General features: G+C 33.8%; 1 protein-coding gene across 3 annotated transcripts in view; it reads right to left on the minus strand.

Moving 5' to 3' along the window:
• Positions 1-331: 331 nt before the first annotated feature.
• FBXL5 (F-box and leucine rich repeat protein 5) overlaps positions 332-18,471 on the minus strand; it is a 32,723-nt gene continuing 14,583 nt past the window's right edge. The window contains exons 5-11 of one of the 3 annotated variants that reach the window (XM_036329228.1): positions 17,624-17,806; positions 15,306-15,431; positions 12,211-12,359; positions 11,204-11,286; positions 9,328-10,047; positions 7,414-7,562; positions 332-1,123 (exon numbers count right to left, since the gene is read on the minus strand). In XM_036329228.1, coding sequence (XP_036185121.1) covers positions 1,047-1,123; positions 7,414-7,562; positions 9,328-10,047; positions 11,204-11,286; positions 12,211-12,359; positions 15,306-15,431; positions 17,624-17,806 — 1,487 coding nt within the window. In that variant the 3' untranslated portion in view covers positions 332-1,046. The remainder of the gene's footprint in view (positions 1,124-7,413; positions 7,563-9,327; positions 10,048-11,203; positions 11,287-12,210; positions 12,360-15,305; positions 15,432-17,623; positions 17,807-18,471) is intronic. The other 2 variants (XM_036329209.1, XM_036329217.1) reach the window with 2 other exon arrangements.

Here is an 18,471-nt window from a genome sequence, read left to right on the forward strand (position 1 = left end):
CTTTGCACGTATTTTGATGGCATGCCGCCTACTCTTCTCTTCTTGACATAGGATTTCATACAGCATTAGATATATAAAAGGACTCCGCATGCACCTTTCTGAATTGCAGGTCTCCACTCCCGTTACCTTTTCACATAGCAATTCAAATTTTGACTACTGCATAATTAATTAAAAATAAAAACACCGATTCAGCTCAACAAAATTAGGTATCTGTCTAAAACTGCTTATCAAGGTCAGGATTTCATGAGAGCTAAAATACTTAGTTCTCTTTTACCTTCAAGTAAACCTGCACTGAGGTTTATAATGAAATCAAAACACAAAAGACACTTGGTAAAGTCCTCAAAGTAGATTTTATTTATACATTTCTTCAAATGATTGTAGAATTTTTAAAAATCCCTCCCAAATTTGACAATTTAGGAACAGTGGTGGAAACTGGGGTTCTTTGAAGAAAGCAAATACAAATAAATTGGTGCTTTGCTAGCTCACTGAGCAACTGCCAAGAAGCCAATTTATTCTATAAACTTAAGAAACTTATATGTGGGTATGTTTGAATTGGCCTTCTAAGAATTGTTCAAATAAAGGAAACATTATGGAAAACAGGTTGGTTTCCAAAAAGTGCTGTCTTTGAAAATAAAACTTCAGAAGTGTATGTTTGAAAGATCGGCAAAGCTTGGTACAGTGTTTATATAGAAAGAGAACCAATAACCCCCACTGACTTTGAAACTCAAAATAATCTAAAAAATACTTTGAATGGCAAGGCATTAGTGACATTATTTTCCAAGCATTCAATTTAAAAGAAATCTGATAAAACTGTTCTCATCCTCATGAAAAGACCTAATCCCTTTCTAAAACAAAAATATGATTTGCAAGAGAAACAACACTGTACAGTTCACTGGTAAATTTTAAGATTTCTGAGGCTGTAAGGATGAGGCCAAAACAAGTCACACTCAAAAAGGATGGTTAACACAAGAAATGTGCTACAAGTAAAGTGCATGAAAGGAAGCCTGCTCAGCTAAATGAAGTAGACAAAGGTCAGAAGTCAAGGGTCATTCGCCAGAGCGGCAGCAGGCTCGAAAACCACACTGCAAATTCTGGCATCCGCTGGCGGTATCAGCATGAGGACCTGTATAAAAACAGAAAAGTGTGAAAGGAGGAATTTCTTAGGGATCACATAAAAATAATCTAGCTTTTATGAGAAAGCTTAAAACATTGATTTTTTTTTTTACCAGCAAGCAATGCATTTATAACAAGTAAAATCTCACAATAGGTGTATAAAAATTCATTCTGACATAAACATTGCCAATAGTTTGACTTTAATTAATGTATCCTTCATGGTCCAAAAGCTAAAGGAAAGAAGAAAAATAATATTTTGTCAATATTCTTACAAAATAAAAATCTAAGAAGAAAAAGAGTAACCCACAGACAAGGCTGATAGGCTAGCTTAACAGCTTTCTTATACTCTGAACATCCTTCCAGGAAATATAATAAAGGCAAACACAGCCTTATCTGTAACAGATCAGCTAAAGAATCTAATATTAAACAATTATAATAAACACTAGAGGCCCAATGTACAAAATTTGTGCAAGGGGCTCGCCCTCGCAGCCGCGGCTGCCTGGGCCCGAAGGTCATCCAGATAGTCGTTCTGCTGTTTGGTCTAATTAGCATATTAGCTCTTTATTATATAAGATTATATTCAAAAATTTTAAAAACTGTGTAAACATAGGCTTAACATATTTGTCATATTTTTATCTAACATCTGCAGCCAAAATAAATCATATGATTGGGTTAAGTGAAATTATCTTCCAGAATTAAGTACAAAATGAGTGGTTAACTAAATAAACATATTAACACATAAAAAATGTGATTCAATTACAAAGAACAGTAAAACACTTGTGGTATAGCTGACATTTTATCACAGTCACATTATGCTATCCAGACACTAGATAAAAAGACCATTAGGAAACATAGCTGTGAATTAGGAAATATCAAAAAGAGGTACCATGGCACATATTCAAATGTTAATTACTTTGAATGAATCAGTTTTATAAAGGCAGAAAAATGTGGAAAAGCAGGTCTTAATTATATTGAAGCCTTTCAGTATATCTGCACTATGAACAAATAAAGAGTAGTTAACAGTTCTTTAATCATCAATCAGAACCAAAAATATTTGCAATTGTGCTATGTAAGGATCATAGGAAAAGTACATGAAATGTAATTTTATTATAGACTTTGTCAAAGGGTTATAATTGAAATATTTCAGTACTCTGGATTGACAACTAGCTTAACCAGAAACATATTTTAAATTAGTTTTGTTTTGTTTTTTAAAAGAGCAACCTATTGTGAATGGCCAGTATGCTAATACCAACCTAAGAAAATAACTACTTGCAACTGGACAAGCAGCACACACTTATTTCCCAGAATTTAACTTTTCCTTGTATCCCTGAAATGGCATACACAAAATACAAAGGGCAAATTTCTTAGGATATACAATCAATGAAGCATACCAGTAATGTTCATATATTTGACTATTGAAATGATAATGTACTAGTATCTTTAAGTAAAAAAAAAAAAACAAGTAATGAACTTTACAAACATGTGGAATTGCAACGGTTTATCATTTCATTTACTTTCACTTATGTTTAACTTTAGAATGGATGTAGTGCCTGGGGCATGGGGAGCAGGTATAAAAATATACCATTGTATATGAAAGATATTGGGCACAGTTTTATAATTGTTGAAGTCAGTGATACACAAATGCTCATTATATTAGTCCATATTCATAGGTTTAAATTTTTCTAAATCTAAAATTTCTTAAAATCTAAAATTATTTCAAATATAAAACTGAATTACCACAAGCCCATTTTCATTTAACCAAAATTAAAATCTGTTCTATTTTTAAAATGAGAAGCTGAATGTGTCAAATATTTACAATTCACAAAGTAGCATTTTTGTTAGGATTAGCTTCCCTTAAAATAAGACATAAGGTTAGTCATCTTAACCAAAATCAAATTTCTTAGTACATATTACCAGGTATTAGAAATGCCCAGATAAGGAATCCTATAGTTTGAAATCCTTCTCCCACTGTCAATCTTTGACCTGGTTTTCCAGAAGCTGATACGTTTTCAGCTTCTCTATTTTCAACACCACCCAACCCGCCATGCCACCCCTTCTTGTCTTGCCTCACTACCCTCACCCTCGTCTGGTTACTTCCCTGCCTACCAATCACCCAGTGCCTTTCTTCAAGATCCAATCCCTGGTTAGGGCACATGCCTGGGTTGCAGGCTGGATACCTGCAAGGGGGGTGGAGACAACCAATTGAAGTTTCTCTCTCATTGATGTTTCTCTCTCTCCCCTCTCTCTGAAATCAATAAAAACATATTAAAAAAAAAAAAAAAGATCCAATCCATCGTCCTGCTCTGACACTTAGTACTTGTGATGAAATGCTTGAACTGATGGGTTTTGCAAAAACATATCTGATTATCATTTTCTCAGTATGTAATTCTACTCCAAATTTCTAAAAGAGGAGAAATAAGAGGAAAGAAACATGGAAACTTCATATAATTCTCCAAACTAAAATTCTTCCTAAAATACTTCACCACGATGCCTTTAGAGTGAATTCAACAGTGGCCTAGAAAAAACATCATAAGCAATGACTGAAAGCAATGAAAAATGAGGTCTGCTATGGTTTTCAAGGGAGAAATAAAGGGGAGCCTTCAAAGGAGCTAATTGGACTGGGGAAGCTATTCTAAAGATCCCTATCTTTCCAAAAACCACACAGGTTTTTACCATCCACCCCAAAAGACAGAGGGGCCCAGCATCCTGTCTCCACGCTGGGTCACTCTTTGCTCTCAAAGGCTACGGGATTGGTAATAGGGATAGTAGTGAAAGAAAAAATTAGCTAGACAGTAATCCAATCCTATTGTCAACTTCTCCTTATTCATCACAAAACAAAGTTCTCACTCACACTGGTGTAAAATGTGCCCCTCCCTCAAATACTTTCACTAGAATATCGGTGTTTCAGTGGGATTCTAAGTGAATACTAGAGTAAACAGAGGGAATTAATATGTCAGTGTTTTCAATGTGAAGGTAGGAAGCATATGGGTATGTAAACAATAACTGTAACAGTAACAGCAATCCCATCATAAGGTCAATAACAGAGCAGGTGTCTGGTCCTAACAATCCATCAAAGCGATGCCATCCATGAAGAGACTGTACACTGTTGATGGCCTAGGGCAAAAATAAGTGAAGACAACCACCATCTTTAACTTGGATTAGTCTCATATTGTAGGAAAATGGGAGAGTAACAATTTCCAAAGCCTGGAAATAGTAAGCAATGTTAACAGTAAGACCTTTAAAGATCACAGAAGGACTGTTCAGAAAGGGAATAAATGGACAACAGAAAAAGTGCAGCAGCATTGGGAAAAAATATGACTAAGATATGTTATGTTATGTTATGTTATCTGTAGTTATTTACCCAAACTTTTTATTGAATGATTTGTTTTTCCTTGATATTAAATATCTTACTTATACTCTATATCTGCACTTACCTTCACTTACCTTTAATTCCTCTTTAACTTAAATTAGAAACATAAGAGCAAATCATCTGAGACTGTCATCTCCAAAACTATAATCTAATCTATCTTAATTCATAAATTACACATATATTGAAATGCAAATCAGTATAAAAAGTTTATTTACTGTCATTGTTCAGAGTTCTAAAACTATGCAACACTTCCATTTAACACTTCTTAAATGACATCTTTTAAATATTATGGCTAAGAAGCCTTCTTTTATATTTAAATCTTAACTTCATCAATCAAATAAATTTAAATGTTATGAAGAATCATTCAGAAGAATAAAAAATGGCATTTTATAGCAATGTTTAGTACAGTGTCTGTCTCCCAGTAGGTATTGTTTAAATATTTGATTACTAGCCCTGACTGGTTTGGCTCAGTGGATAGAGCGTTGGCCTGCGGACTGAAGGGTTCCAGGTTCGATTCCGGTCAAGGGCATGTACCTTGGTTGCGGGCACATCCTCAGTGGGGAGTGTGTGGGAGGCAGCTGATCAATGTTTCTCTCTCATCAATGTTTCTAACTCTCTATCCCTCTCCCTCTCTGTAAAAAAATCAATAAAATGTATTTTAAAAAAATAAATATTTGATTACTAAATTACCTTCTGCAAAATCTCTGCCTGTGTTTCTGAAACAGATCGTTCTGTCTTATGCATCACTTATTATTTAGATAATGAATATCATTTATTAGTATTTACTTCTTTTACTTAGTAACCTGGTATTTATGTAAACTTTCTTTTGACAAAAAACATAAATGTTGCTCTCAAATATTTAAAACATTTGTCATCTAAGTATGCTCCTTATTGTTCTAAGATCATGTATAAGCATATTAGCTACTTTGAAAAATTATAAAAATAATAATAAAAAGAGGCCCCCTAAGCAGTCACTATTTACTGTACAAGTTGGGCTATAGTGAAAGATACTGGACCATCGTGTCATCCTGCAATACTGGATGCAATGTAACTTTATTCTAACACTTTCTAGGCTGTCCATGTCTAATTTTTAAGAAAAAGATTACTTCAGAGCAGCTGGCTGGAATTCTGGAATACAAGTTAACATGACAAGTCACCCTATTATCTTTAAAAGGTTTCAATTTCCCCACATCATGCTCCTTTTAAGAAGCTGTAAAAAGATACTTAATATTAGATTATATAAGCACTGTTAATTTCCTTCCACATTTTTCAAAGTCAGATGTCTTCAATAAATTTCATTTATTGAAAATTACCACTCACTTATCAAAAAAAAAGAAAATCTAAAATTCAACAAAGAATGTAGCAGCTCCTTCAGAACACTTTAAAATGTATATATTCAAACCCAGTTGAGATTAAAGGAATTTTAACATCCTAACAAAGTGCAAAAGATTTTAAATATCTTATCCCATCATATAAATTATTTCAAAAAGTTTATAAAATTACACACAAGGAACAAGTAGGCAGATCATAAAAATGAACCGAGACCAATCTACCCTACCCCATAACTTCTACATACCCAAAAATAAATATAATAAATTAGGTTGTGATTATTCCCACAAGCATAACCTATGCTGAAATCATTATGGACAATTCAAGTGCAACATACATATGTTTTTCTTATAAAAATAATTGTTTTTATATTTCACAGTATACTATGTACTTTAGGAAGTATAATACTGTACCTACAATAACATAACTGTACATTTAAAAAATATCTCCCTTCTCAAACTCACTGCATCCATACAAGAGGCAAGTCTTTCACTTTAGCAATCATGCTTTGTTTTTGTACACTTGGCAGGTTGCAACTAAAATTTTTACCATTCCTTGATTATACACCAATGGCAACAAAGAGTCAAGAAATGCTCCAACTTAGTGTTGCTATTTCAAGACATGAAAGGTCATCTCCTGCATCACCAATGTAATTCCAGAAATAAGAGAGCTGCTATCTCCTGTCTCTTCATATATATTTTAAGGAAAATAGCAGATTTACTAACTTCTCTACCTACTGGTATGTAATTAAAGAAGAGACCACTCCTCTAGCCTTCCTAGCTCCTGTCCATTGTTCTGCCTGAAAGAAACTCAGTTGATGTTCCCATCATCTTAAGACGAAACAGGCTCAAACAACAGTATATGGTGTAAAAGACAGGTGCATAGGAGATTTGAATCATCTAAATTTTTTCCAGTTATAAATACAGAAAGTTGAAATGTTTACTAATACTTGAAGAGCAGCTTTGTATGCTTTTGGGAATTTTAGTCTCTACGAGTGAATATCATCAAATGCTCAAAAGGGCACTGACTATATTTTGCAAAAGCATAGGGAACAAGCCCACTGCAGGGTAGGGATAGGCTTAAAAATCAAAACAAAAATTAAGAAGTGTTTACCTGATGATTCTTAAAAGTAGATTTAGGAATCAATCTTAAAAATACTATGAGAATAGATCCCTGAGGAATTCACTTTACCAATGTCCTTTTCCTACTGCATTTTATAAACTTGTCCCACTAGAAAACTGTCTATCATGCCTAAGAAGTCAATATATCTAGACCATCAATACATCCAAATTGTTAATGAGTGCTATATCATTCTAGAAGAAGTGCCCAAAACTTTATATGACTAAACTACTACATATCTCAAAAATATGCCAGAATGGATATTTGAAATATCTGTAAAAACAAGTTACTTTTAGAGGACCTAATTAAGGAAAACATGTGATTTTTAAAATTTTATCAAATATAAAGGACTAAATCTGAAAATAAAACAGTTTGGGAATTAGAATCTAGAAAACTAAACAGAAACCCTAAGAAAGATCCACATTATTAAAAATTTTTAAATCAATTCCTTCAAAATTATCTCATTGATAAAAAAGCATTACCGTTAATGTTGTCACAGTAGTAAAAGTATTCATCATTTAGAGAAGGACATGCTGAAACCAAATCCTGCAGGCCTGCACCAGTTACAGTAAGACAACCAGAGAGATTTAGGTGCTCCAAATAAGGCAGCCCTCCTCCCAGAGTCAAAACCCTGCAAGAGAATCAATCCAGCAATTACAATATGTTAATCTATGTAAACTAAGTATTCCATTCCAATGGCACACTAGGCCTCTATCAATAGACCATTTCATTTGGTAATGAGAAAAATTAAAAATTTCCATAAAGCATAACTACCCTCATTCCTTAGACAGGGATACATTGAACTGTGTAAATGTTTGTTTATAATTGAAATTAAATTGGTTATCAAAGTAGGCTGTTTTAAGTTCTGTTAACTACATTCCCAAGGTAACAACTAAGAAAATAACTATAAAAAAAATACAGAGAAGGGGAAAAACGGGAATCAAATGGTACATTATATACATAATTTTAAATGTAAACCAAACACTTCTATTAAAATGCAGAGATTAGCAGACTGGATTAAAAAAATATGATGCATCTATATGCTCTCTATAAGAGACCTCACTTTAAATGCAAAAACACAAAAAGAGGTTAAATGTAAAAACATGAGAAAACATAATCCATACAAAAAGTAACCAAAAGAGAGCCAGGTGGCTATCCTATTGTCAAACAAGAGACCTTAAATTTTTAAAAAAGGTTACGAGAGACAAAGAAAAATATTATATATTGATATAAGGTTCACTAAACCAAGAAGATATAACAATTATAACCCCCCCCCCACACACACACACACACACACACAAAACTGAGATGAATAAAAACAAAAACACAACAAACCAAAGCTGCTGGGATGCACCAAAAAGAGGGCCAAGAGCAAAATTTACTGCTGTAAACACCAACATTAAATATGAAGATCTTAAACCTAACTAAACACCTTAACGAATTAGAAAAAGACCAAGCATAAGCTAGTAAAGGAAAGAAATAATAAAGACTACAGGAAAAAATTTCTTAAATAGAGAATTTATATATATATAAAAGCCTAAGCAACTGAATGAACGACCAGTTGCTATGACGCGCACTGACCACCAGGGAGCAGATGCTCAATGCAGCAATTCTGCTGGTAGTAAGTGTGCTCCCACAGCCAACCTCCCGCGTCCCTCCCCCTGGCCAGCCCCAATCGGCCCCTATTATCGGCCAGGCTGAGGGACCCCACTTGTGCACGAATTTATGCACCAGGCCTCGAGTACAAAAATAATAAAGAAAAATCAATGAGACAAAAAATTGGTTCTTTGAAAAGGTCAATAAAATTGACAAAAATTTTGCTAGATTGCCTAAGAAAAAAAGAAAGAGGGCTCAAATTATCAGTCAGAAATGAGAATTGGGACATTACTACCAATTTTACAGAAATAGAAAAGATTATGAACAGCACCATAAAAAATTATATGCCAACAAATTGTATAACCTGAATGAAATAGACAAATTCCCTAAAAACACAAAAAGCAAACTGAGTTAAAAAAAGAAAATCAGAATAGACCTATATAACAAGGAGATTGAATATGGTAGATATATTTTCTTCTCTGTTATAAGTAAAAATTCTTATCTTATTCATGTTTATATCCACTAAAACATCACAGAAAATGTGTTGTAGGCATTTGCTAAGTATTTATAAAACTTTTTAATTTATGTGCTTCCAATATATCACAAAGTATTTGAACTGACTGACATGAAACTTCATGCTGAAGTTACAATGTTCCAACACTTCAAAGTAAGACAAATCTTGGTTAACTCTTTTGGATAAATAAATCAGCGAAAAGCATGACACTTAAGATTCAAAATTTCTATTTCATTTGAGAATGAGAACATGTCCATTTCCTAATACTTTGCAATTGATTACTTACCTGAGACCATGGTCTGTGATCTGATAACACCCAGACAGACTGAGAAACAGAAGTACACGTCCAGTCTCTTGATCAGATTTTTCACTCCCAGAGTAGATTAAGTCCTTTTCCCTAAGCAAGCTAGTCCTTGATGCCTTTCCACACAATGCAGAAGACTCCGGGAGTGCTGACATAGTTCTTAGAGCTGTTCCTGTACAACAAAATGAATGACCACAATATGCAAAGGCTGGAGAAGCACAATGCTGCTGCCAACAGACACTAGTCCTTAGTCCAACAATATCTTTACTGTAACAGCCAGAGGAGGAACAACTCAAGTTGGATGCTGTCTCCATTACACAAAGACTTTCCACATTTCTATGTCTCCATTCAACAGCATCTTCAATATCGGCCAGGTCTTCAGCATCCAACATCCACACATAAGGAGAAGTGAAATTCTCAGAAGAAACAGGCTTAGTCCAGGGGTTTTCATTATCTATTTCTTCTCCAATAGCCTTGTTAGTTAAATCTTGCAAACAAGCATACTGTTTGGTGGACTGCATGTTAATGTCTTTATTTTTCCATGTAGTCGAAGTAATTTTGCTTGTAGACAAAAGGCCATTCTGATGAGATGTCAGAATTCCAAGAGCTCTAGAAATCTTCTCTAGAGCCACATCTGTGATTTTTTCACATCCAGACAGATCAAGATGCCGAAGACTCTGGCAGCATCCAAGCCAAGACCAACTATAATTAAGAGGTTACAAGACTATTAGTGGATATTGTTAAATTCTTCAAAAGCATTTGACTATTACGTAAGTATATAAAAAACAAAAGAATATGTAATAACTTAATCAATAAAAAAACTTTAAAAAATACGAAAAAAAAGAGAAAGACTTTAATATAATCAAACATTTACTGAATGTATACTGTCAGGCACTATTTTAGATGCTAGAGATACAAAAACACAATAAGAGAAATTAGGAAATAAGAATATTTAACCTAAGAGAAGGTTAGGAGAGGAGAAGACCTAGTTTATTTTACTGAAAAGTAACCAGTAAAGGAGAGCCTGTATACACATTAAAAAAAAAAGAGAGAGAGAGAGAAACTAATGATTAATGCAGGAAGATCCAGAAGAAACAAGCTCTAGGAAATGGTAGAGCATTAGCTTTAGCCAGAGAAGAATACACATCTCCCTCTGCAATGGAGAGAGAGGTGCTGATATAAATGCTAGGATAAAAAAAAGGAAAGTGAGATAGAGGGAGAAGGAAATTGGAAGCATCCAAAGAAGTAAAATCTGTGAAAGTGTACCTTGAAGGAAGTGTTACAATTTCAGAATAAATATGAAGAATTGTATGAGGGAGCCTTGCCAAATGTTACTAGGAACCAACTAAAATAGAAAACATCTTAAAAACAATAGTGCACGGCAAGGCTCAGAAGCCTAGACAAAGTGCAGGTTTATAAAAATGACAGGATGATGCAGATTGGAGTTTTGGATCAACTGGGACCTGACAAGAGGCAAAGAACTGGAGGTGCTATCAAATTACAACCACTCATGACTCAGAGTTGACAATAAAAAATAATAGTATGGCCGAAACCGGTTTGGCTCAGTGGATAGAGCGTCGGCCTGCAGGCTGAAAGGTCCCAGGTTCGATTCCAGTCAAGGGCATATACCTGGGTTGCGGGCACATCCCCAGTGGGGGATGTGCAGGAGGCAGCTGATCGATGTTTCTCTCTCATCGATGTTTCTGACTATCTCTCTCCCTTCCTCCCTGTAAAAAATCAATAAAATATATTTTAAAAAATAGTATGATTAAACTATAATTATGCAAATAAGGAACTACAGAACAATTCTACAAATTCATAGTTATAAATCATATTTAAATATTTAAAAACAACTAACCTGTCAAATGCAGAATCTGAAATGTCAGTTTGGGTAAGATCAAGATGCTCCAGATTAGGACAGAGCTCTAAAATCTGCCTCACCTAAAGGGGGGAAAAAGTCACTATGAAGATCTACACACTTTTCATTAGACAAGAGGCAGGTGACTTTTAGTGACATAATCCAAAGGTTCTCAAACATTTGTGCATGGAAAAATCACTTCAAATCTGCATTGCCTGTTCATGGTGACCAGTGTCACCCCAATCAACTTAATAAATTTTTTTTAAAAATCTGCATTGCCAATATATATGTTGGCTCAAACCCCAGAAAATCTATTTTAGTAGCTGTGAGTTTAGACCCAGGAAATTTACATTTTTAAGGAATATCCAAGGAGATTTTGATGTAGGATGTCACAAAATACATTTTTATAAAACAGAGATTTAATATCCTTTGCCCACCTGATCATGCCTCACATACTATCTATATATATAAAAGGCTAACATGCAAAGTGTCCCCTCAGGAGTTTGACCGGGAGACTGGGAGTTCGATTGCTCGCTAAGATGTGTGCTGACCACCAGGGGGCGGCATGAAATGAAGATAGGCCCTGGCCAGTAGCCAGGGAAGGAAGGAGGAAGGCCCTGGCCAGCAGCCAGAAGGCCCCAATCAGCCCTGATCGCCAGCCAGGCCTAGGTACCCTACCAGTGCCATGAATTTCGTGCACCAGACCTCTAGTAATCATATAAAATTGGACTTCATCACTTAACATTTGTAAAACTAAATAAACTGTTTAACCTCTCCTAGTCTCTGCATCCTTTTGTAGAATGTGTAGACAATGATATCTATATACAAAGATTAATGTGAGAACTGAAATGAAATCATGTAAACATCAGCAGTATATGCCTACTCATGGGAAGGAACTCTCATGGGTAAAGTGTATTTTTTCCTTAATTAAACTCAGGAATAAGCAAACCAAATTTAGATCATTGCTAGTTTTTATTAATACCCAATTAGTGCTAATTTATACATACCATTTTGCTGGAAACTGCAGAGCTGTATGCTAATACTAGAGTTTTTACAGAAGTACCAACATATGGCAGAACATTATGAATTAAGCCATGGAGTAAACGTTTTTCCGTTTGTGCAATGCTGATAGCAATCGATTCCCCTGCAGACTCTTCTGTAAAATAAATTCAAAAGTCTAAGAACTTGATATACTAATTATAATTAGGCTACTCATGGAATCACCAACATTAAATATTAAATACTCTTTGCTATCCTTAAACTCCCCTATGTATGCAAAGCAAGTTAAATGGACAAAGTCTCACTCCCCAGGACTTAAATGTTTAACTGGTCCGGCTTCAATTAAAAATAGGTGAAAGAAGAAAAATAAAAGGTTTACAATGAGAATAAAGAGAAGGTGTGTTTTTTTCATATACGGTATTTCAAGATTGAAGGTAATTTTGATATCAAGATAGGCAGCAAAGGAAACAAAAAAATAACTCCAGTTTCAGGCACTGAAAACAGCTTTAGGAAAAAAACTTTGAATACTTGAAGAATATTAGGAGTTCTTTAAGAGAATATAGGACACCAAAAGAAAAACGAACCATAATAAAAGTAACATTAGTTATTTTACCCAAATAAAAGGGACATAGAGCTGGAAGAGATTTGAAACAATTAAGTTAGCCTGGTCATAATAAATCAAGCAAAGTAAAGTACCTTAGGGTTTTTAAGAAGTTAAAAATGAGCATGGCTTTTGATTTTTGCTTAATAATTTCTGCAGAACTTGGATGATACAACAGGATGCACTACTGTAACAACAAACACAACAAAAAAAACTGCAAACTTCAATTTGATATAAGAAAAAAAACACTACAATAAAAAGAATGAACTAATAATTTTATCACCTTTCTCAGGGTCCTATTGTTATTATGCTTACCTGAAGACCTAACTTAAATGTCTCTAAATATAAACCAATTTATACACACACACACACACACACACACACGCGCACACACACACACACACACACACACACACATATATATATATATAAAGGAAGTATCATTAAAACAAACAAACAAAATCACTGTAGCTGACAAAAGGAATATAAGCAGAAAGAATAAATCTGAATTTGTAACTAATGGTTCCATGTTTACAGATATTATCTTAACTCTTCCTTTAGCCAGACATAATATATATGGATAAAAATGACTTTTAATTAAACCTATTTATTCTGCTATACTTTTATTCACAAATGAGTCTTCTTTCTGTTGCCCTCTCCATCTAAATGTGTTGTACTGTTTACTATGAAATCTTAAAAAAAATAAAATAAACATCCTACAAGAACATTAACTTCTATACAGCTAAGCTGAAAAAGTACTAACATAAATGGTAGTTTAGTCTTAGATCCACTAAATAACTGGACATATTATCTTAAAAAGGGCTTGACCTTATAGTCTTAATTTTTCCCTTTCAATACATAGGAAAACAACAGCCTTCACTTTAGCTATCTTCAAATGTTGAAGAGCAAACAGTTTGGTAAAGCCTTTAAAACTAAACATAGATATTATGAATTAATTTTCTAGGACAGATAAATCAAGTTTTCCCTAATGTGACATCTGCGTAAAGACCTTACCTGCTTGAGATCTTTGCTCAAATTTCTCAGGGGACCGGACCTTAATTAATCACTTTATTTAAAATCATAATTTCTTTTCTCTCTTCCTGGCATTCTTGCCTTTTTATTTTTCTCCACAGCATTCAACACTATCTAGTATAGAATATATTTTTGCCTGCATTTATTATCTGCCTACCCTCTCCAAATTTTATCCTAAACAAGGCCAGAGATTCCACCCTCCTCCATTTTGTTCACTATTAACCCCATGCTCAGAAAGTACCTGCAACGGGATAAGCACATCACCAAATCTAACTGGAATAGACCTCTTTCTCCCTTGTTCCTTATGTCGTATCTTGCAAATGCTCAAAACTATACCAAAAAGGGGCACCTTCATTTCATAAAAATAAACTTGCTGCTGAAAGAATAACCTTTAACTTTATAGTCCTTACTTTCCATATTTAGTTCTTTTGCCAGACCAGCTTACTACTTTTTAAGTGGACAACTTACAAATAAAAATTTCCTACAGGTCCAGTTTTACCAAGTAGAACAGTATCTTATCTGTTATTTTTTTACTATTTCATCATCTTTTAGTAATTATTATCTGAATAATATCTAAGACAAACTTTATGTTTTTCTCCTTTCCCAAATAGCATATTTCTGCACCTCTATTAAAATGCATTTTTCATTATTTACAGTGAATTAAGAATCATGTATTCTAAGTTCTCACCTGTGAGTACTTTAAGGGTAGAAAATAAAGTCTTATTCACCCATGAATTCTTTCACAGTGCTTAATGAATGGCTACACTAGTTAGTCCCTTACCATTTGCAAAGAATTTTTACAGATTACTTCACAATTCTACAGCCATGTGAGGCAAGCAGCATAACTATTTACAAATGAAAAAACAGGTTCATATAGGCTGGATAAACAGTGATGGAAGGAGACTTGACTTGGGGTGGTAAACATACAATATACAGATGATGTATTATAGAATTAATAATATAGTTATGTTAACCAATGTCACCCCAATAAAGTAAAAAAAAAAAAAAAAAAAAAGAAAAAACAGATTCGACAGCTTCATGCTCCTTCCTCTGGGCCACAGATGACTCAATAAATACTACGGAATGACCAAATGAGCACATTTAAAAACACACATTGTAAACTTCAAAGCATTATCATGAATGTACATTATTTAAATAAGAAGAATAACCAGCATTTTCTGATTAAGGTATTTAAATATAAAAACATATGTAACACAATCTTATACACACTAAAAAAATTACTTCAAACAGAATACATTTTAAATTTGATTATTCCTTCAAATTTTAAAAAGTAGTAGGCTTAAAAATATGTTTCTTTAGAAAACACTAAATACGTAAATATTATCATGGAAATTTACATTTGAATGTAATATTTAATAGATTGATTTAATATAACATTAATTTACTCATTTAATATAATATGAATTATTAAAGCACCATGTAATAATTTTATTTCCAAACAGAGCTTACCAGATTCATCTATATCGGCATCTTCGTCCCATTCCTGAAAAGCACGACTTTCATCCTTTCTACTTTTCACCCATTCCTCATCAGGTTCAGTATCAAGTTCAGTTGCAGGGCCACTATACCAGTCACCTATTCAACAAATAAACAAGAACAAAATAAGATTAGATTGACTACCATTACAAAAAAAGTAACCTATTTATAATAAAAATCTCTACACACACGAGCCCCAGGCAATGGGCCAGCTATTGTTAGAAATATTCAGTTATGGTTAAAAAAAATTACACTTAAATAAGCAAAGAATTCAATTTCAGACATGCTAAAAAGAACAATGAAAAATAATTATCAATAATCTTACGGGCAATTTTAGAAATCACTGAAAACCACCTAACTTTTTCCCCTACAGAGGCTTCACACTGGCTCTGGCAATATCTCCATTATAACGACAGCTAATAAACAAAAGGAAGCAAGACTTTCTGCTGAGTAGTGGATTAGTCAGCAATTCAGAAGGAGGTAGGAACAGAAGTAAACAGGTCAGATTAAGGTAAAGTAAGCCATAAATTTAAAGATCCTGAGGATATACTGCATTTAAACCACATGATTGTGAAGTGAGAGACAGAGACTGAACTCCCAACATTACATCTAAATTAGGGTTTCTCAACCTCGACACTACTGATATCCTGGCCTAGGGAATTCTTGGTTGTGGGGGGTCTGTTCTATGCATTGTAGGGTGTTTAAGAGCAACCCTGGCCTCCATCCACTGAAGACCAGTATGTAAATTCCCCCAGACTGAACAAAAATGTCTCTACAGACATACCAAAATGTCCCTCAAGGTGGGTAAAATCAGTTCTGAGTGAGAACTACTGGAAACAAATACTATAAACACATAAAAACCATTTCTATTGGAACTTTTTAAGCATACTGAAACAGGAAAAAAAAAAGAAACATTAATATCCACTTAACTTCACAGAAGTCTAGCATATCATCATCACATCTGATCTTTCATTAAACAGTACCTACATTATATATCAATTCCTAATAATTATTCATAATTAAAAACATAGCTAGGCAAAAACAGCATTTAAAACATCCATATTTGTCTTGCTTGACTTCTTGACTTTCATTATACTACAACTAATAGAAAAAGTTATTCCATATAAAAATACCAATTCTAGATCATTTGGATCATACAAGCCCACCCACTACTCAAAAAATGGTAAATATAGCCCTAACCGGTTTGGCTCAGTGGATAGAGCATCGGCCTGCGGACTCAAGGGTCCCAGGTTCGATTCCGGTCAAGGGCATGTACCTTGGTTGCGGGCACATCCCCAGTGGGGAGTGTGCAGGAGGCAGCTGATAGATGTTTCTCTCTCATCGATGTTTCTAACTCTATGTTCCTCTCCCTTCCTCTCTGTAAAAAATCAATAAAATATATTTTTTAAAAATGGTAAATATAAAACTTTTTACAATCATGTTCATAATTTAATTATGTGAGAAATATGTATTTCCATGTCAAAGTGACAAATTATAGGAAACTCAGAATAACTTAATGTGAATTTTGAGGTTAACATTCATCTAGAAATTATTTTAATTCAGTGACAAAAAAAATTACATGCAATAGAGCTGCATTTACCCCATGACTACATTATATGCTCATGAAAAGAAATTTTCTTTAATTGTTCACATGTAAAAAAGTATCTTAACACATGAATTAATATAAATTTTTGATTTACTGAGTGAGGCATTACTAATCACACAAAAAAATCAAAAAATATGCTGGAGACAAAAATAGATTCAGTTATTTTGAGCTACTACCAAAAGGCAACCATAATAGCACCTCATCTTTATATTTAATTAAATTTATTCTGTATTTCTTAAATATGTAAATAATCTAATTATTTAAAGCAGTTCTGACATCCTATTAATTTGATTTCTAACTTTTTGTTATTGAAAATTCCAAAAATAATTTTAAAATAGGAAGAAATTGCATTAAAAAAGTAGCACAATGAATACCCATGTACTCATCACCTATCTTCAACAATGATCAACATTTTGCCAATTATTTTGCATTCTCTCCCCAACAATTTTCTCCTGATTATTTTAAAGGAAATGGCACACATCACATAACTCACTCTAAAATGCATACAAAGAACACTAACTATGACATCTACTTTTTACTTAACCTCTCAGTTTCCCAATAATTTCTAAATGAGTGCTAAACTCACTGGCCTTACTTATTAATGTCTATGAGTATTTCTTTTAAAACACAAACAAAAAACCAGACTGAAATATTTGTAAACAAACTAAAAGTCCCCTTTACCTACCTCTGGCCCAGTGAACGGGGTAAAGATGCTTCCAAAGCGATCCAGTCTTCGCCAGCTGAGACCATTTGGGGCTTACTTGACTGCAGCGACATAACTCTTGAGGATTAAGATAACTGAAAATTGACAGCATTACCTCAGGAGGAAGATGGGTTATACCTGTGGATCGGTCTGACACCTCTGCTTCTGAAATAAAAAAAGAAAGTTTTACCATTAGATGATATAAGAGCAAAAGCACTAAGAAATGACAATCACATTTCTATAAATAAAATCAAGTGCCTAAAGTCCACTCCTTCCTGCTTGCAAGATGTGAAAAGGAAGTAACATGGATTAGAGGTAACATAAGGATGTTAAACGTGTTAAGAATCCGTAGGGTTAAACTATCATGGCTCAAATCATACTTCATCAGTGGGAGCTACAATAGCAAACACAGAATCGACTTCCTCTTACAAACGCGTCACAGAAAAAACAATACTCACTTTGTAGCATAAGCAGCATCATTTGAAAAAGAAATCCAACAGGTTATACAGCTTTAAATCAACAAGTGTGGAGTCGACTAGATTATGAGATCTCCTAGGCATTTTTAATGACACACACAAATCTCTCAACAGTTTCCATTCATGCATTATGACTCCTGTGAGTATCTTCCGAGTTTCCCCTCTTTTCACATTTCATATAAGAGTCTGTGAAATCTGAATTCTTTAACCTATAAATAATACCCTAACCTACTTATATGTCTATATTTATGAGCCAGTTGAGACAATATAATAAATATTTCTAATGCTGGCATACATTTATCAGGAATCTTTGGTCAGCAACTATTGTAGAAATTAGTCATTGGATGTCTAATT

This window comes from Myotis myotis, unplaced genomic scaffold, assembly GCF_014108235.1.
Source record: "Myotis myotis isolate mMyoMyo1 unplaced genomic scaffold, mMyoMyo1.p scaffold_m19_p_1, whole genome shotgun sequence".
Lineage (NCBI taxonomy): Eukaryota > Metazoa > Chordata > Mammalia > Chiroptera > Vespertilionidae > Myotis > Myotis myotis.